This window comes from Gopherus flavomarginatus, chromosome 6, assembly GCF_025201925.1.
Source record: "Gopherus flavomarginatus isolate rGopFla2 chromosome 6, rGopFla2.mat.asm, whole genome shotgun sequence".
Classification (NCBI taxonomy): domain Eukaryota; kingdom Metazoa; phylum Chordata; order Testudines; family Testudinidae; genus Gopherus; species Gopherus flavomarginatus.
The window spans coordinates 139513721-139534043 of record NC_066622.1 but is presented as its reverse complement, the minus strand read 5'-3'; the positions used below and the strand labels follow the sequence as shown (position 1 = coordinate 139534043).

The window sequence follows — 20323 nt, the reverse complement described above, 5'->3', positions numbered from 1 at the left end:
CTACCCGCTTACTCATGGCAGTGCCTGCTGGAGGCCTGCCCCACGGCAAGGCTCCCTGCCCTGCTCCTCGGGCGGCCACTCAGTGCTGGAGTGACTGAGCTGCCCTTCCCCTGGCTCATCAGCTAGTGCCAGCCAGGGACACGACACCAGGAGGGCAGGCTAGAGCCAGAGCTGCCAACCCCCGACCCGGGCCACACGCAGCCCCCGTCCGTCACCACACCAGCTGCTGGGCAAAGCTGGCAGGGGAGCGCTCCCAGGGGCACGGGTGGGGCTGCCCCGAGGCGGACTCCAGCCCCACACCCCCAGGGCGGCCTGCTCCCCAGCGTGTTCCCACAGCGGAGGCTGACAGAACTCCCAGGAGAGCCAGAAAGTGGTGGACAAAACATCAAGGGGTGGGGCTATTCCACCCCACCCCCATTTTGGGATCCTCTGAAAGAGCCCTGGGGGGAAGACTGGCTACTGCAATGCGGGCTGACAAAGAACGAGAAGGAGCATGCTCCTCCATTGGGGCTCTCACCCCCACCCTCTCCTGGGACCCCACTGGGCAGGGACCTGGCTGCCATCACCAGCTCCCCTGGCTCCCGACCATCGGCTGGGATGTGACTGGGTCAGCCTCCGCTCCCGGCTCCTTTCCTTCCCTCGCTCTTTCCTGCTGTCTAACAATTGGCTGGCTGAGCCGGCCAAGCGGCAGCCTGCATTTTACAGCGCTGCTCAGAACGGCAGCTCCACGCAATGCCCAGGACACTCGGTGCTGGGACAAGTGTGCCAGTCTCAGAGGGGCTGATAAGATCGTGTGCTGGGCCTGCGCTCCTAGCACTGAGCTCAAGTGAAGGTCAAGACCAGAGAGAGAAGCTGCATTGTTCTCTTTGCAGTTCTTTTCTTCCCCTCGTGTGTGTCCGTCAGGAAATGGGATCAGACTAACAGCAGCAACAGCTCCGGCCCCGCTCAACTCCCTCCTTCCCCTAGGACAGCTGGATGTCAGGACATGAGGAAAATCTTCTTGTCAGGGTGGTTAAGCACTGGAACAAATTGCCCAGGGAGAGTGTGGAATCTCCATTGCTGGAGGTTTTTAAGAGCTGTTAGACACACACCTGTCAGGGCTGGGTTACACCAGGGCTTCTCAAACGTTACTGCACTGCGACTCCCTTCTGACAACAAAAATTACTACACAACCCCAGGAGCCTGAGTCTGCCTGAGCCCCACCACCCCGGCCGGAGGGGCCAAAGCCTGAGCCTCACCACCCCTGTAACACCTGTAACCTGAGCCCCTGTGACGTTATTGACATAATCTGGGACCGTATAGAACATGGTTGCAACCAAGGTCCTGTAGTGGCACCAAATCTTATGTAAAGGGGGTCATATATGGTGTCTAAGACCAGGTTATGGGTTGCTCGTTAGGATTATGCTGTCTGTATGCATGTGTCATTTTGTAGTTGAAGTTATGAATATTGGCTCTGTACTGTCTGTACTTCAAACTTATGCTATGCTGCTGGGTGACACCCCAGACAAGTTGGTGTCAGCTCTGCCTAGCCTGCTTGATGGCCCATTAAGGACCATCAGCTGCACAATTGACCCATTGAGAGGAGGCAGATACGCCTTGTAACTCAGCAAAGTATGCAGGGACTTACCCATGTGACTCCAGACTCCATGTTGCTGTAATTTTCCACAGTAAGAACAAAGAGGTTCTTACACCTGGAAAAGCCTATATAAGGCTGATGCCTCATCTCCATCTTGTCTTCAATCCTGCTTCCTACCTCTGGAGGGACTTTGCTACAAACTGAAGCTCTGAACAAAGGACTGATGACCCATCCCAGCAGGGGATGTACTCCAGAGACTTGATTTGAACCTGCAGTTTACGCCATCACTGCTACAAGCCTGAACTAAGAACTTTGCCATCACTGTATGGAATTGATTCCATTTAACCAATTCTAGCTCTCATCTCTATCTTTTTCCTTTTACGAATAAACCTTTAGATTTTAGATTCTAAAGGATTGGCAACAGCGTGATTTGTGGGTAAGATCTGATGTGTATATTGACTTGGGTCTGGGGCTTGGTCCTTTGGGATCAGGAGAAAAGACGGTTACTCACCTTTGTAACTGTTGTTCTTCGAGATGTGTTGCTCATATCCATTCCAGTTAGGTGTACGCGCCGCGCGTGCACGTTCGTCGGAAACTTTTTACCCTAGCAACTCCAGTGGGCCGGCAGATCGCCCCCTGGAGTGGCGCCGCCATGGCGCTCGATATATACCCCTGCCGGCCCACCCGCTCCTCAGTTCCTTCTTGCCGGCTACTCCGACAGTGGGGAAGGAGGGCGGGTGTGGAATGGATGTGAGCAACACATCTCGAAGAACAACAGTTACAAAGGTGAGTAACCGTCTTTTCTTCTTCGAGTGATTGCTCATATCCATTCCAGGTAGGTGAATCCCAAGCCATACCTAGGCGGTGGGGTCGGAGTGAGAAGTCGCGGCATGGAGCACTGCAGATCCGAAGGCCGCGTCCTCTCTTGACTGCTGGACCAGGGCGTAGTGGGAAGCAAAGGTGTGGACCGATGACCAGGTCGCTGCCCGACAGATTTCCTGGATGGGCACACGGGTGAGGAAAGCCAGCGACGACGCCTGCGCCCTGGTAGAATGCGCAGTCACACGGCCCGTAGGAACGTGGGCCAGCTCATAGCAGGTCCTGATACAGGACGTTACCCACGAGGATAACCTCTGCGAGGAAATGGGAAGCCCCTTAATGCGGTCCGCTACTGCCACGAAAAGCTGGGGGGATTTGCGGAACGGTTTGGTCCTCTCCACATAAAACGCGAGAGCCCGATGGACATCAAGCGAGTGGAGTTGTTGCTCCCTGCATGAAGAATGAGGTTTCGGGAAAAAAACTGGGAGGAAGATCTCCTGGTTGACGTGGAAGGCTGAGACCACCTTGGGGAGAAAGGCAGGGTGCGGTCTCAGCTGCACCTTATCTTTATGGAAGACTGTATACGGGGGATCTACCGTGAGAGCCCGGAGTTCCGACACCCGTCTAGCTGAGGTAATAGCTACTAAAAAGGCAGTCTTCCAAGAAAGATAGAGCAGGGAGCAAATAGCTAACGGCTCAAAGGGGGGCCCCATGAGCCGAGACAACAACAGGTTAAGACCCCAGGTAGGGGCAGGGAGTCGGACGTTAGGGTATAGACGTTCCAGCCCCTTAAGGAATCTAGTCACCGTCGGGTGAGAGAAAACGGAGCGGCCATCCCCACCCGGGTGAAAGGTGGAGATAGCCGCCAGGTGGACCCGCAGGGACGATATCGCCAGGCCCTGTTGCTTAAGGGACCAAATATAGTCCAAAATATTGGCCACCGAAACGTCCATCAGGAGGAGACCCTTCTCCACGCACCAACAGGAGAAACGCTTCCACTTGGCCGAGTACGTCGCTCTAGTGGAAAGCTTCCTGCTGCCCAAGAGTACCTCACGTACCGGGGTGGAGCAGCGCAACTCAGAACTGGTCAGCCATGCAGGAGCCACGCTGCTAGGTGCAGCGACTGGAGGTCCAGGTGACAGAGAGTTCCGTGGTCCTGGGTGATCAGGTCCGGGTGAAGGGGCAGGGGGACTGGGTCGGCTATGGCCAGGTCCAGCAACATGGGGTACCAATGTTGCCCGGGCCACGCCGGGGCTACCATGATCACGCGGGCCCTGTCCCTGCGCACCTTCAGAAGGACCTTGTGGACCGGCGGGAACGGGGGGAACGCGTAGAACAAGTGGGTTGTTCACGGAATAAGGAAGGCGTCCGCTATAGACCCGGGTTCCCGGCCCTGAAAGGAGCAGAACGCCTGGCATTTCCTGTTCCCCCTGGACGCGAAGAGGTCCACACGGGGATAACCCCACCTCTGGAAGATCGAGAGGGCGACGTCCGGGCGAAGGGACCACTCGTGTGAAAGGAAGGATCTGCTCAGGCGGTCCGCCAGCGTGTTCCGTACTCTGGGGAGGAAGGAAGCCGTGAGGTGAATGGAGTGGGCTACACAGAAGTCCCAGAGTTGCATCGCCTCGTGACATAGGGGAGAGGATCTGGTGCCGCCCTGCTTGTTGATATAGTACATGGTCGTCGTGTTGTCAGTAAATACCGCGACACAACGACCCTGAAGCTGGTGACAGAACGTTTGACAAGCAAGGCGGACCGCTCTCAACTCCCGCATGTTGATGTGTAGCTCCACCTCCTGTGGGGACCACAGGCCCTGTGTCCTCAGGGTTCCCAGGTGGGCCCCCCAGCCGAGATCTGAGGCATCCGTCGTTAGGGACACCGAGGGCTGGGGTGGGTGGAATGGGAGCCCCGCACACACGACGGACTGGTCTAGCCACCAACTGAGAGAATCCAACACCCCCTGGGGGATTGTGATCAGCATGTCTAGTGACTGCCTTGCCGGCCGGTAATGTGCGATGAGCCAAGACTGGAGGGGCCTCATGCGGAGCCGTGCATACCCGGTCACAAACGTGCAGGCTGCCATATGGCCTAACAGGGTTAGGCATGTCCGTATCGATGTCAGGGGGGCTGCCAGCAAGCGCTGAACGATCGCCGACAACGACTGGAACCTCGGCAACGGCAGAAGGGCCCTGGCCACGGTGGAGTCCAGGACGGCCCCGATGAACTCCACCCTCTGCGAGGGGAGCAGGGTGGACTTGTCCACGTTGATCATGAGGCCCAAGGTAGCAAACAGGCCGGTGATCCTGCGGACGTGGCTGCGGACCTGCAGCTCCGACGTGCCCCGAATTAACCAATCGTCGAGGTAAGGGAACACGTGAATGCGACTGCGCCGAAGATGTGCCACAACGACAGCCATGCATTTTGTGAATACCCTCGGAGCCGTAGAAAGGCCAAATGGGAGGACCGCAAATTGGTAGTGATGGCGGTCGACCATGAACCGAAGGAAACGTTTGTGGTGTGGCCATATGGCAATATGAAAATAAGCATCCTGCATGTCGAGGGCGGCATACCAGTCTCCAGGATCCAGGGATGGGATAATGGTCCCCAGGGATACCATGCGGAACTTCAACTTCACTAGATATTTGTTGAGCTCTCGCAGGTCGAGGATAGGCCTGAGGCCTCCCTTGGCCTTGGGGATCAGAAAGTAGCGGGAATAAAACCCCTTGCCCTTCTCGTTCTCCGGAACCGCCTCTATAGCTCCTTTGTTGAGGAGCGTCTGTACCTCCTGGCGGAGGAATTGCTCGTGAGAGGGGTCCCTGAAGAGGGACAAGGGTGGGGGGCGGGAGGGAGGAAAAGATATAAACTGCAGACGGTATCCCGTCTGCACCGTGCGTAAGACCCAGCGGTCAGATGTTATCCGGGACCACGCCTGGAGGAAAAACGAAAGGCGGTTGGAAAACGGGGGGGAAGGATCCATGGGGGATACTGGTATTACGCCCTCGGGCGCACCTTCAAAACGAAGGTTTGGGTCCAGGTGGGGCTTTAGAGGAGCTTTGGTTTTGCCCCCCTTGATTGCCCGACAGCCTGCGCCTGCCATTTCTGCCGCGGCGCCTATTAAGGTCCTGCCGCTGGCGGAACTGGGGGTACGGCCGATGCTGCTGCTGTTGCTGCGGCCAGAAGGGTCTGCGTTGCGTCCCAGGTGTGTGCATACCAAGGGAGCGCATAATGACCCGATTGTCCTTAAGACTTTTCAGTCTGGGGTCTGTCTTCTCCGAGAACAGGCCCTGGCCTTCGAACGGGAGATCCTGGATGGTGTATTGGAGCTCCGGTGGAAGGCCAGAAACCTGAAGCCAGGAGATGCGGCGCATCGTCACCCCCGAGGCAAGGGTACGGGCAGCCGAGTCTGCAGCGTCCAAGGAGGCCTGCAACGAGGTTCGTGCAACCTTCTTGCCCTCGTCAAGAATCGCCGCAAATTCTTGACGCGCCTCTTGTGGCAGCAGCTCTTTGAACTTATCCGTTGCCACCCAAGAGTTAAATGCGTAGCGGCTAAGAAGGGCTTGCTGATTGGAAACCCTGAGCTGAAGGGCCCCAGCCAAATAAACCTTGCGGCCGAGGAGGTCCATACGCCTGGCCTCCTTGGATTTGGGGGCTGGGGCTTCCTGTCCATGACGCTCCCTCTCGTTCACCGACTGTACCACCAGGGAGCATGGTGTCGGGTGAATATGGAGGTACTCATAGCCCTTGGAGGGGGCCATGTACTTCCTTTCGACGCCCCGTGCAGTAGGGGGGATGGAGGCCGACAACTGCCAGATCGTATTGGCGTTGGCCTGGATCGTCCGAATGAAGGGCAGGGCGACCCTGGTGGGAGCATCGGAGGAGAGGATGCTGACGACGGGGTCCTCGATGTCAGAGACCTCCTCAGCTTGCAGGCTCAGATTCTGTGCTACGCGCCTGAGGAGGTCCTGATGTGCCCTGAGATCTAGCGGAGGAGGGCTATTAGAGGAAGTGCCAGCCACCGCCTCATTGGGAGAAGACGATGAGGAGACCCCCGGCAAGAGAGTGTCCAGCGGGGGGTTCACCTCAGCCCTCGCCTCTGGCTCAGGAGGGAGATCAGGGTCCTGTTGCTTTGACCCGTCCTCCCCATCCGGGGAGGGAGGGGGGCGAGACAACGACGCCTCCGGCGCCCTGTGCTCTGCCGTTGCAGGCCTAGGAGGAAGCTGTTGGGGGCCCTGGGCTTGATGGTACGCCCAGGGTGTCCAGAACCCCCACTGCTGCGGACCCTGGTCCTGTTGCGGAGGGTCTTGAAAAAGGGCCGCTTGTCTGTCAGTGCCCAGCGCATATACACTGTCCGCCTGCGATGACACCGACGGCTGTCTGGAGGGCCATGGAGGGGCCAACCGCGGCTGGTAAGAGTCTCCGCGTCCTGGCGCCGAAGATGTTCTTGGTGCCGGGGACCGGTACCGGGAGTCATACCGGTGCCGGGATCGGGACCGGGGTCTGTCTTGGACTCGGTGCCGGGATCGGGACCGGTACCGGCCGCTGACTCGGTGCCGGGATCGGGACCGGGACCTGCCACCGACGCGGTGTCGGGAGGTCGACCGGGACCGGGACCTGCCACCAGCTCGGTGCCGGGAGGTCGACCGGTGCGCTGATCGACAGCAGGACTGGCTCCTAGAGTCCCGGTGCCGGTATCGGTGGCTGGAACCAGACCGTGACCGTCTGGAGGCCGATCGGGGCCGCGAGTACGACCGGTACCGCCGAGGGGAGCGGTGCTGGGACTGCGAGCGGCGGCGGGATCTTGAGCGACCATGGTGTCGGGACCTCGACAGCGAGCGTGAGTCTCGAGACGGCGCCGTCATCATAGGTTTGCCTCTGGACGCTACCCGCACCGGAGGTACCGGGGGAAGAGGCTGAGTTGACTCAGTCAGGACAATGAGGTCCCGTGCCGAGGCGAAGGTCTCCGGCGTCGATGGGACCAATAGCTCAACCACAGATCTTATGGGGGAGCTCGGCGGGACCAGACTCGACGGACCCTCCGGGCCCGGAGTCGACGGTGCCGGTAGCGCCACGACAGATGTCGGTGCCGGGCGCTCCACTTGAGTCTGTCTGGATGGAGTTGCAGACTTCGAGGGTCTTGCTTCTGCACCCGGTGCCGGGGAAGGTCGGTGCCGGGGAGTCTTTCCGGTGCCGGCGCGATCCGGTGCCGGTGTCGAGATGACGGCCTGCGAAGCTGCCGGGTCGAGTGCCGCTTCCATGAGGAGAGTCCTAAGTCTCTGGTCTCTCTCCTTCTTTGTTCTAGGCTTAAAAGCCTTGCAAATGCGGCACTTGTCCGATCTGTGTGATTCCCCCAGGCACTTTAGACACGTGTCGTGAGGGTCGCTGGTCGGCATCGGCTTCTTACAGGCCGCACATTGCTTGAAGCCCGGCAAACCAGGCATGAGCCCAGTGCCGGGTGCCGGGAAGGGCTACGGCCCAAACCGGCTAACAAATATCTACAATATTATTTACACTATTAACTATATAACTAACTACACTTAACTACTAATTACAACTATCAACCGTAGAACAAGGAGAGCTAGGGACGTGGAGGACAGCTATGCCGCACTCCACAGTTCCAACGACCGACACGGCGGTAAGAAGGAACTGAGGAGCGGGTGGGCCGGCAGGGGTATATATCGAGCGCCATGGCGGCGCCACTCTAGGGGGCGACCTGCCGGCCCACTGGAGTTGCTAGGGTAAAAAGTTTCCGACGAACGTGCACGCACGGCGCGCACACCTAACTGGAATGGATGTGGGCAATCACTCGAAGAACCTTTTTTCTTTTACTGGGGTGTTGGTTTTCATAACCATTTGTCCCCATAACGAGTGGCACTGATGGTGATACTGGGAAACTGGAGTGTCTAAGGAAATTGCTTGTGTGACTTGTGGTTAGCCAGTGGGGTGAACCCAAAGTCCTCTTGGTCTGGCTGGTTTGTTTGCCTTTGAGGTGGAAAAACCCCAGCCTGGGGCTGTGACTGCCCTGCTTTAAGCAATTTGTCCTGAATTGATACTCTCAGTTGGGTCCCACCAGAACCAGCATTATTACAGTCCCGCCGCTCAGCCCCAAGCCCCAACAAGTCTAAGCTAGCCCCAGAGACCCCATTAAAATAGGGTTGCGATCCACTTTGGGGTCCCGACCCACCGTTCGAGAACCGCTGTACTAGGTAATATTGAGTCCTTCCTCAGTGCAAGGGGCTGGACTAGACAACCCAGTGAGGTCCCTTCCATTCCTACACTTCTGTGATTACCATCTGGGAGCCTGTCACACAAGGGGATTTCCTTCGACAGACTCTCGGCAGCTACTGGGGGAGGGAACAAGGGATGCTTCATCCTTTACACTTCAAATGCACCAATGTTTTTCATTCTTTTCTGTACCAGTAACAAAAGGTTACTAGGCTGCTGAAGAGGGGTTCTGGCCCTGGCGCTAGGCAGGCTGTACCTGTAACAACAGGCTGCTGAAGGGTGTTCTGGCCCTGGCGCTAGGCAGGCTGTACCTGTAACAACAGGCTGCTGAAGGGTGTTCTGGCCCTGGCGCTAGGCAGGCTGTACCTGTAACAACAGGCTGCTGAAGGGTGTTCTGGCCCTGGCACTAGGCAGGCTGAGAGTTCGGGACATCAAACCTCAAATCTGATTTAAAGTTGTTTAACGCTGGCCAGTGGCAGGCTCATGGTAACACCTTTGACCTCCAGGCCCAGAGATCCCAGCTAAATAAATACCGCAGGCAGCTAACCACGACCTGCCATGCAGCCACAGCAACCCTCAACTCAAGCCAGGGAGCAGCTGAGAAGGAGGAGGGCTCCCAAGATGCAATGTTCAGCCAGGCCATGGTACATGCTGGGATCTGTAGTCTCCACAGGCCACACCTCTGTGTTAGGTGCTCAGGCTGCTCCTTTTTCCACATATCAGAGCAGAGCGCTCGGGCTGGCATTGCTCCTGCACTAGAGAATCCCAAGTGGCCCCTGGTAAATCTGGACGTGTGCACTCTGCTAACAACCCCTCCAGCTCCGGGCCACCCCTGCTCCAGGAGCTGCAAGCTACATGGCGGCAGGTGTTGTTTTCCCCTCCTTTCTCCTGTTACAAATATCAAAATGCTGCAGGCCTGTCAAGTTAGCACTGCGCAGCGAAGTCCCCCCAGCCAGGAAGCACAAGGGGTATGGGTGAGTGGCCTAGCTTTACTCCCAGCAGCACAGCCCCCGGTTCTCGTAAGACACGCCGGCGGGTAAGGCTGCAGGAAGAATGCACCGCAGTGTGAGATCATGGAAGTAAAGAGGTATCCATGAGGCAAACACGGTGCCCTTTGATGCTGGCACTGCCTGGCTGTCAGAACTTACGGTACACGTGCCATTGTAATGCTGCATTAACATCGCTTTTTGCCTTTAATGTAGAGCCCATTCCTCAGTGCTTGCTAAAGTCTGATCACTATCTGGGTTCAATGGATGGATGTCCCGACAGCTGGGAGGGAGGGGGATGTAGGAATCAGTCTGTCACGGCTCAGTGCTCGCTAAAGGGTTATCCTAGCGGTAGCATGTTAGGGGCGCCCGTGGCAGCTCGCTTACTCTCCCGACCACTCGCCAAGACACCAGGCAGAGAAATCAGCCAACTAGGGGAAAGACCCGTCCCACAGGCAATAGCAGCACTTTCAAGAGCACTGAAATTAGGGGAGAGCCAAAATCTCCCCCAACCCTTACTCCACCCCAAATACTCACTTGGGTCCAGGTTCTGCTTCTCAGCACCTGCCCCTGCCCCGTGTTCCCAGCGCTCGAACCTCCCATCCCCAAGCCTCCAGGCCCCACAGCAATCCCTCAACACTTCCTCTTTTCCAAACACGACTGCTGTGGCAGCAAAAGCTCCCCTTGCACTCCTGCATCACAGCCTCGTGCTCTCAGATTCACACAGGGCCCACTCCACTCCTCCAGCCTGCCCTCCTGCAGGGCACAGCTCAGAGACCCTCGCCCAGGATTCCTGCCTCCAGCCCAGAGCTCCAGGGTCAGCTCGAGCAGAGCTTTAGAAAGAGACACCCAGTCTCCAAGAGATGGAAACTCCACCAGTGCCAGGTGAGCTGTTCCAATGGGTACCGGCCCCCACGGTGAAACATTTCTAGTGTGACTCGTCTGGCTTCAGTGTCCAACCATTAGCTCTCATTCTGCCTTTTCCTGCCAGCTCAAAGCCTCTCTTCTCCATGGAGAGCACTGTAACTCATGTCCTCTGGGGCTTTCTGCAGCGCACACCATTCGCGTATGTCGAAGAACGCCAATAACAGGTTTGTCCTTTTTGTTAACTGAGACTAGCTCCATCACCCCAGAGACCCCGCAGCCTCTCCGCACATACTGCTGGCTTTCTGCAGCTTGGAGTTTAAGAACCAAGGGCTCAGAAAGGAGGGCGCTTCCTGGCAAGTGGAGGTTCTTTGCAATGCAAGGTCCCAGTCTGTATTGCACACACGGGATTCGCACACGCACCGGGCACCTGAGTCCGGATGTTCCGCTGGCCTGCACATGCACCATAGCTCTTTGCATGCTCCGAACTGAGCACACGCGGGGACGACGCAGGTTCAGTACTCTCCAGTTTCCTATTCTTACCGCAGTTCAAGCCATCTGCAGCAGAGGGGAGGGCGGGCGGGGAGTGGGATACAGACAGGGACCCCACATCTCAAAAAACAACCAGTTACAGATAAGTAACCTCTTCTTCTTCGGCTGCTGGTCCCTAGGTGTATTCCACACCTGGGAGGTTCACAAACAGCAGTCAGACGGGCTGGGGGCAGGATGCCAAAGCGCTAGCCGAGTGAATAGTGCTGTTCCCACAGCTGATGGCTGCACCAGAGCGCAATGTCTCACGAAGGTCTACAAAGAGCTCCAAGTAGCTGCCCTCCATCTCAAGGAGGGGTACGGCTCTCAGCAACGCAACTGAAGTGACTTGCCCTCTAGCAGAAGGAGCCCTCACCTCTCTGGAGAGGGACTATGGGTTAGTTGGTAACAACGGGTAACCCAAGCAGAGATCCATTTTGAAAGTCTCTGCTCTGATATAGCTTGACCCCTTGATTGCTCTGCTATGGAAACAAATAGTTTAGGTGTCTTTCTAATGTCCTTGTTCTTTGCAGATAAAAGGCCAAAGCCCTCGGATGGGTGTCCAGAGAACACAGCCATCTCTCTTCATCTGAGACATGTGGTTTTGAAAAAAATTACTGGTCACTGGATTACCTGACTCCTAGGAAACTCGGTAACTCCTTTAGGAGTGAACCCAGGGTGGGGTGGTCACAAGATCTTTCTTTGTGGAAGGTAGCGTATGGTAGGTCTGCCTGAGCGCTCCCAGCTCACTGACTCTTCTGGCCAACGTGATGGCTATTAGAAAGGACACCTTCATGGACAGAAGGGCCACAGGGCTCACGGTGAGGGGCTCAAAGGAGGGGTTTAGTGAGTGCTCATAGAACTAAACTGAGGTCCCATTGCGGTGTGAACTTCACCAATGGTGGGAAGGATCTGAGAGTCCCCTTTGGAAATCTAGTTGTGACGTGTGTGACGAGCGAACTGTTATCCACCCAAGGATGGAAAGCGCCGATGGCTGCTAAACTAAGCGACTCGCAGAGAACAGAGCACAAAATCCAGAGACTTACGGGTAAGTCTAAGATAGCAGGGATCCCACAGGATTCTGGAGATAACTTGCATTGGTGGGCCCAAGAGGAGAAACACTTCCATTTTGCTGAGTGACTGCATCCATAGAGTCCTTTCTGCTTTGGCTGAGGATGGGTGGCACCCTCTCAGAACATGAGCCCTCTATTTCCAATGCCCATCCAAGTACCAGGCCCCAAGTTCCAGCAGTCCTGGTCTGGGGTGCTGGAACGTGCCCTAGTGTTCTGTGAGAAGCTCCAGCAAGATGGGGATGTTCATGGATGGGTGAACTGAGAGCTTCAGAAGTCCACAAACCAGAACCGTCTCAGCCAGTTGGGCGTAATCAGGATGACTTGAGCTCGGTCTTGGCAGATCTTCACAGAAATTGTAGTATCAGTGGGATGAGAGGGAAGGCATATCCCAGATGACTCTTCCGTGACACCAGAAGGGCATCTCCCATCAAGCCCTTGCCTAGGGTTGCTCTGGAGAAGCACCAAGGAAGTTTCCTGTTCTTCCATGAGGTTAAAATGTCCCACGCCAGCATTTCCCACTGGGCGAAGACGTTGTTGAGAACTGAACTGCGTGTGGAGAACAATGGTTGTCTTGGGAATTGGGGTGAGGAAAGGAATCCCAGCTGAATCCACCAGATGACAGAGTCTAAAACCTGCCTTGCTGTTTGTGTTGCCCTCCTCTGAACTGTTGCCCTCCTCTGGGGAGTTCACGAAGAGAAGCCAGGCTTGTAGGCAGGCAAAGAGAAAGGCCGGTGAACAGCATCACGGGTGTGCATCAGGCCATGTGGCCGAGGCAGAGAAGGCGAGTTCTGATTGATGTCCTGAGTGATGGTCACCTGATGTGGAGACCCTGAACAGGCGGAAGAGATGACCTTTCTCCCTAGAAGGTCGAGTCACTTGTGTCCCTTCTCAGAGGGAGTAGCCTTTGCGTGCTGTTGCTTGGAACACTCTGTAGCCCCCTGCACCACCAAAGAGCTAGGTGAGGGGTGACGGACAAAAGCCTCTCACCCCTCCCCCCCGGGGCAGAACAAAGTAGTGCTCCTTGGCCCTCTTAGGGGTAGGAGCATAAGAAACAAGAGTGTGCCCACAATGGCCAAAGCCACTCCACTGGGACCGGAAGGCTGAAGAATGCCTAGGAAGCTGTGCTACAGCTCCTAGACTTCCTCAGGCTCAACCTGCAGCTCTCCAGCCCCCTGAGCATGAGCTCTGGGTATTACGCCTGGCAGAGTCAGAGACGGAGTAACCACCTCCTCCAGCGAAGACGACGAGATTGCTCCATGGACCTTTAGAACTGGCTCCCTTCCACATATTCTGACGAGGCCAGTTCTGGGTGGCCAGGTGATGGAAAACAGGACCCTGGACCACTCCTGGGTGTACAGGGTTGGGCTTCCACAGTCCCCAATATTCCCAGTAGGATGGATCAACTGGGGGAGACAAACCCCATAGCGCAGGGTGCCATCTGTGTCTTGGCCAATCATATCCGGTCAGAGGCCGGAAGGCTGATTTTATGGGGCTTTCTTGTGCCACCTCTGCCTGATGCTGCACAGACTCATGCAGGGCCTCAGACTCACTCGATGAGAAAACCAGATCTCTTAGCTATGGCAGCACTGATGGTACCAATGGTTGTGCCTCGAGGCTGGTAGTTGGGATGGGAGAATGATTCTGCCTTGTCAGGAGAGTCTCTTCCTTGGGTATATCAGCATCCCGGGATAGGGACAGTGTCCACAGGAGGGGCAAACACGGTCAGTGAAGAGCAGGTGTCCTCCAGGGAGTTGTAGGTCTCTGGTTGCCCTGGGATACCACATTGGCCCTAGAAGTGGAGGAGAGCATCCGGAGCTGTTTATCCTGAGCCTTCACCACTGAAGCTGATGTTGGACCCACCAGAGCCTCTCTTTGTGCGCCGCGTCCTCCTGTCAAGAAGATAAACTTGAGCCTACATCTGCATCTTGCATGTGAAGCCGCCTTCTCAGGCGTCGCAGCCTGTGCTCAGAAGGGCGCTGCCGGTTGTTGTGACTGATGTATGCGGAGGGGTCCCCAGCCCAGATCTGACTGGGGCTTCATCGCCTCCTCCAGGAGATGTTTTCCAGTCTCACTTCCCAACACCCTTGAGTTCTGGGGGGAGAGCGGCAGGTCCTGTGCTTGGCAGAAACAGGAGTCTCACCCAGACACTAGAGGCAGCGTTGATGTCTGTCACTGAGAAGGAGTGAGGGCAGGAAACAGTTTTTGAACCCAGGGACCCTGGGCTTAATCCCAGCCTTCCTGAGGGGAAAAGGTCCCTGGGTGGGGAAGAAAAGGGGGAAAAAACCCTATCTAACTATATTCTGTAAATTACACTATAAAAACTAACCCAGTATAACTATACACAACGTCTACATCCAGGCCACAGGCAAAAAGGAGCCGAGGACCCAGAAGATTCTGACTCAGACCATGCGGCGGTAAGAAGGAACTGGAGAGGCATCAGCCAGCACCACCTCTTATGCCCTTGGTGTGGAGCATGAGGAGAGCTGCGGCACACGTGTAGCCAACAGACACGGCTTGCAAAAAATTCCAGACGCAGGTGCACGCGCGTATCCCATGGGTGCAACCCAGCTAGGGGTCAGCACGTGAAGAATGGGAATTTTTGAGAGCCCAGAAAACTAATGAAGTTAGCGCTGCCCTGAGAACTTGTGCTGGAAATCTGGGGGCAGACACATGAATGTTTTGCATAAAAAAGAAAAAGGCTGAATTATCCTTCTAAGCAGGGCCAGCTCCAGGCACCAGCGCAGCAAGCAGGTGCTTGGGGAGGCCAATGGGCAGGGGCGGCATGTCCGGCTCTTCGGCAGCAGGTCCCTCGGTCACTCTTAGAGGGAAGAATCTGCCGCTGAAGAAAGAAGCAGCGGCAGTGGAGTACTATGGAAGTGCCACCAATTGCGCCCACTCCCGCCGCTGGGGGTGGCACAAATGCTGGAGCCAGCCCTGACTTTAAGTAGATGGAAACTTAATGATGTCTCGGCCAAAGGGGCCAGATAACAGAGGAAGCTCAGGTGTCCCCACTAACAGGCTCTTCAGCAAAAAGAGTGAGGGGCTTCCAAATCTTTAAGGCACCCTATTTCCCTCCTGCCCTGCAACACCGCCTCTGCATCGTGCAGGGAAACCCCAGATCACTGCAAATGCCACCCAGCCGCTCTCAGGGATTTCCCAGCACAGGGCATTGTGGGATGCCGTCTTGGGACCAAGGTTAAAACCCCATTGCTCTGCTGACTGCCCCGGAGGACAGCAGGAATGCAGGCAGCAGCACACCCAGGTCCCCACTGGCCCATCTCCACAGGGCTGCAGCTAACGGATCTGCCAGAGACCTTCCCTGCTGCGCTGCAGCCATCCAGCAACACCGGACCAAGCCATGGAGATTTCGACTCCAGCAACCTGGGGACAGTTTCACCCCGCAGCCTGCCCCAGATGCACACAGTGCCTGTGCACCCTCACCACGCCTCCCCCAACCCCACCCAGACACACACAACCTACCTCCCACCCACCCGCAAGTCCAACTGCCAGGGTGAGCACAACCCTCAGGAGACAGCTCACTGCAAACTCTGCACTTTGCCCCAGCAGGCCGTCCCACCCCCCGAGCCCACACTAGAGCACATGGAGGCCTGGTCTACTCCGTCTGTATGCTGATTTAGCGGGGCAGTGATTCTGCATCAGAGGCTGACTCCTGCGACCAGCCTCATCGCTCATTTGTTACATTTTCAAACAAGTCCCTCTGTGTTTCTCCCAAGCTGTGCACGTCTGCGAAGCCTCTCACAACCCTCCTTTGCCATGATGCTGTCACGCAGTGTGGGGGAGTCAGGGCCCTGCAACCCCCACTTCCTGCGAGTCACCGGGACTCTCAGCCAGCCAGTAACACAGAAGATTTATTAGACGACAGGACACAGTCCCCAGCAGGGCTTGTAGGTACAACCAGGATCCCTCAGTCAGGTCCCTCTGGGGGGCAAGGACCTTAGACCCCAGACTTGGGGTTCTCTGCCTCTTCCCAGCCAGCCTCAAACTGAAACTAAAAACCCCTCCAGCAGGCTTTCTCCCTTTGTCCAGTTTCCTGGGCAAAGGTGTTGACTCTCCTCACTCCCCTCCTGGCTCAGGTTCCAGGCTCAGGTACCATCCCTCACCAAAAGTCACCCCCTGCTCTCCCATCCCCCATGCAGACAATGCCAGTAAAACCAGACGACATTCCCCAGTCAGTCCACCCCGCTCCCCACTGCGTCACAGACGCCTACAAAACACTTCACAAAGTTAGGGCTTGCTGACTGCCCTGCCCAATCCTGTCTCACTGTTCCCTGGATGCCCCCATCTGTCTGTCTCCAGCTGCTGGCTTGTCTCATACCCAACTGGACGCTTGCTGGGGACGGCACCGGCTTTGTTCTGTCTGTGCAGTGCCCAGCAGAGCAGGGTCCCAGGCTGTGACTGGGCTCCTCGGCACTACACTAATGCAGGTTAACAATCATCAGAATATTGCTAGGAAGGTGCTACGACTGCGCTAGTTAGTTTGTACATGGACGGGAATCCGCTGCACAGATATGAACACGGTTACAGCAGGGTAACCGAACCCACAACAGGGGCCCGTATAGCATAACCACTGCGTGCTGCTCTGCCCATATACGCAGGCAGATTATCTTCTGATTTCTAAGTTTGTTCTTTATTTTAAACAGCAGAAGAAGGAAGTTCCAGATGCTTCCTGTTAACATGCAGCAGCAATGCTAGGCTGGTGAAGCTAGGAATGCAGAGGGTAAGCTGATCTCTTGCTTCACCTTAACTCTGCCCCTTGCCCAAACACACTGCAATGCAGTTGATGGTTACGTGGGCTCACAGTACTGTATCTGTGTTATCCCCACACGTGGTACGTCAGGCAGGCAGACAGGTGAGCTGCAATTTACAGACGTCTGCTTCTTCAGCAGCACCAAGGTCTTTCCTAGCCCAGATTAGATTCGTTTCTCCGTATAAAATCACCAGAACAAGTTCAGTGGCGACATGAACAGTGGCATATGTGGCAAAGCAGTGGGACTCGCTCTGATGACAAACCAAGGGGCCAAGACCAGCGACTAAAAGCAGAGCATAAGGAAGCAAGGATGACAGCTGCAAACGCTTGTGAACCTCCACCAGTGCAAGCAAGTTACACGTGTCTGAACAGCCACCCAGTGGCACGGGAGTTCCTCTGATCCCAGACATATAGCTTGCATCCCCATTCCCATCCCCCGGAATTTAGCCCATCTCTTCGGGAGGAGTCACAAGTGCCTCCCTCAGGGCTGGGGCTGGCCGGCCAGGCGCTGCAGTTCTGAGAGGGGTTTTACTTCTGCACAGATACGCACATGAATTAAACTGTGTTAAATCTGAAGCCGCTTCCTGCAGACGCTCTCTGCAGAGCTGTAACAGCTGAAGTTATCCCATGGTTTGGAAGGTTTATTAGCTAACCCCTTGGTAATGAAGCTGTTTAGTTAATTCCAGCTCTTCACAGACACTAGACTAAGCCTGCCGCCACACAGCTCAGACAGTGCTTGTGAACCAGGGTGGACATTCATTTGAACAAGATTAGGACTGTTCGTTACTTTAGGGACATTAATGTCATTCTGCAGATTACCAGTTTCAAACTATCGCTTTAAAATGTAATAATGGATTTTCAGCTTCCCAGCAAAAGCTGAACTTTCCTCCTCAGCCAACAGGAAAACTGCTTCCTAGTGCTAAACAGCTCATTGTAGTAAATTTAGCCCCGTGCTCACAGGAAGATATGGTAATGAACCACAACTGATTAAGAAGCTGTCGTTTCCCTGAAACTGCCCGTTGCTCGTTCAGTGGGAAGCCATATGTCTCAGCCGATTTCTTTATTACAAGTCTGTTTCACAAGGACGCAGTTGCAGCATATGGCATTCATGCATCTCTTCCTGGCACACTTTAAGCGCTATAAATGAAACGCATTTCCCTCGCTTCCCCTCACACTCAGGATCATCCAGGACTGCCAGTCGGGCCCGCCTCCCAGTGACCAGGCCCAGACACTGCAGAGGCAGGTGGGGCGACCACAACAGAACCCAGCCACCAGAAGTTTCCCTCCACTCTCTGGCTCTGGCCCTGCATCAAACAGGTTTGGGCCCTTCTATTTTCCCCTGTATCTCTGGATGTTCTCCTCAGCCATGAAAACACTGACCCTTTCCTGATCCCTCAGCCACTCGTGCCGGCAGTGACAGCCAGCGGCCGCGCGTTCCGCAGGCCAGCTACGCCCTGCATAACCAAGTGCTGATCCATCGGAGTGACACGTACCCGTCGTTCCGTTTCATCACCATGCACTAGGACGTGGCCACCTGGGGGCAAGGGGCTGCAGGGAACAGGGTTCACAGCACAGTCTATGGTATCACTTGAGACCTGGGGCACCGGCTGAGGTACAGACCGTTCCTGCAGCAAGGCGTCCCACTGCACATCCTGTCTGACCGGGCCCAGCAGGAGCTGCTCCCCACCCCGTATGTCCAAGCACTAGCGACGAGGGCAGCTGAGGGAACATACCTCTTGCAGCAGACGTTGGTCCAGGCAGTCTCCATCGGCGTTAAAGAGCAAGTCCCAGCTCCCCTCTGCCGCAGCACAGCTATCGCTCGGAGCTCCGTCACTTGGCTGCCCAGGCGCTTCTGACGTGCCGCCTTCGGTCACACCACCGTCCTCCATCCCTGGCTCTCCATCCGCTCGCAAGCCATGCGATGGCCTCGCCACCCCGCCTGGACAGTCCACCTCCTCAGCCAAGCTCCCGGCCGAGCGGCTGCCTGGGATCTCCAGAGACTGGCTGTGCTCCGTGCTCCCAGGAGCTCCACGTGCACAGGGGGCACCCTCTGCAGCACAGCTGCCCAAGCCGCAGGGCATCTCCGTCCCACACATTGCTGCGCTGCCTCTGGCCTCGTCCACACGCTCCGGCGGGGCCCTGGTGCCAGAGTCTGTCCTAGGGGATGTGCTGTGCACTCTCGCCCTGGCATGCTCACGCAGGCCTCCCTCTAAAGCAGCAGCAGCACTCCCCGCCCTCCTGCATGGCGGATCTGCGGCACCTGCCCCTGTAAGCTTGCACGCGCTCCCTGCGTTCTCATCTGCGGCACCCTCCCCTCTGAGCTCACACACGCTGCCTGCGCTCTCCCTGCTCTCATCTGTGGCACCGTCCCCTCTGAGTTCACACACGCTGCCTGCGCTCTCCCCGCTCTCATCTGTGGCACCGTCCCCTCTGAGTTCGCACACGCTGCCTGCACTCGCCCCGCTCTCATCTGTGGCACCGTCACCTCTGAGTTCACACACGCTGCCTGCACTCGCCCCGCTCTCATCTGCGGCAACCTCCCCTGTAAGCACGCACACGCTTCCTGCATTCTCATCTGCGGCACCCTCCTCTCTGAGCTCACATACACTGCCTGCGCTCTCCCTGCTTGCATCTGCAGCACCCTCCCCTCTGAGCTCGCACGCGCTGCCTGCACTCGCCCCGCTCTCATCTGCGGCAACCTCCCCTGTAAGCATGCACATGCTTCCTGCATTCTCATCTGTGGCACCGTCCCCTCTGAGTTCGCACACACTGCCTGCGCTCTCATCTACAGCACCCTCCCCTCTGAGCTCGCACACGCTGCCTGCGCTCTCCACGCTCTCATCTGCGGCAACCTCCCCTGTAAGCATGCACACGCTTCCTGCATTCTCATCTGCGGTAACCTCCCCTCTGAGCTCGCACACGCTGCCTGCGCTCTCCCCGCTCTCATCTGTGGCACTGTCCCCTCTGAGTTCACACGCGCTGCCTGCACTCGCCCTGCTCTCATCTGCGGCAACCTCCCCTCTGAGCTCACACACGCTTCCTGCGCTCTCCCCACTCTCATCTGTGGTACCATCCCCTCTGAGCTCACACGCGCTTCCCGTGCTCTCCCTACTCTGATCTGCGGTGGCCTCGCCTCTGAGCTCATACGCAGTTCCTGTGCTCTCCCCGCTCAGAGCTGTCCTCTCACATGGCTGATCTGCAGCACTCTCCTCTTGAAGTTCACAAGTGCTTCCTGCGCTCTCCCCGCTCTCATCTGCGGCACCCTGCACTCTGAGCTCGCACACGCTGCCTGCGCTCTCCACGCTCGGATCTGCGGCACCCTGCACTCTGAGCTCGCACACGCTGCCTGAGCTCTCCGCGCTCGGATCTGCGGCGCCCTGCACTCTGAGCTCGCACACGCTGCCTGCGCTCTCCGCGCTCGGATCTGCGGTGCCCTCCCCTCTGAGCTCGCACATGCTGCCTGCGCTCTCCGCGCTCGGATCTGTGG

General features: G+C 56.7%; 1 protein-coding gene across 27 annotated transcripts in view; it reads right to left on the bottom strand.

Annotated features, from left to right (window-relative positions):
- R3HCC1L (R3H domain and coiled-coil containing 1 like) overlaps window positions 1–20323 on the bottom strand; it is a 49471-nt gene that overhangs the window by 6909 nt on the left and 22239 nt on the right. For 4 of the 27 annotated variants that reach the window (XM_050958764.1, XM_050958765.1, XM_050958773.1 and 1 more), the window contains 3 exons: window positions 19737–19783; window positions 19322–19688; window positions 18570–19264 (listed from right to left, as the gene is read on the bottom strand). In XM_050958764.1, the coding sequence (XP_050814721.1) occupies window positions 18570–19264; window positions 19322–19688; window positions 19737–19783 (1109 nt within the window). The other 23 variants (XM_050958766.1, XM_050958768.1, XM_050958767.1 and 20 more) reach the window with 23 other exon arrangements.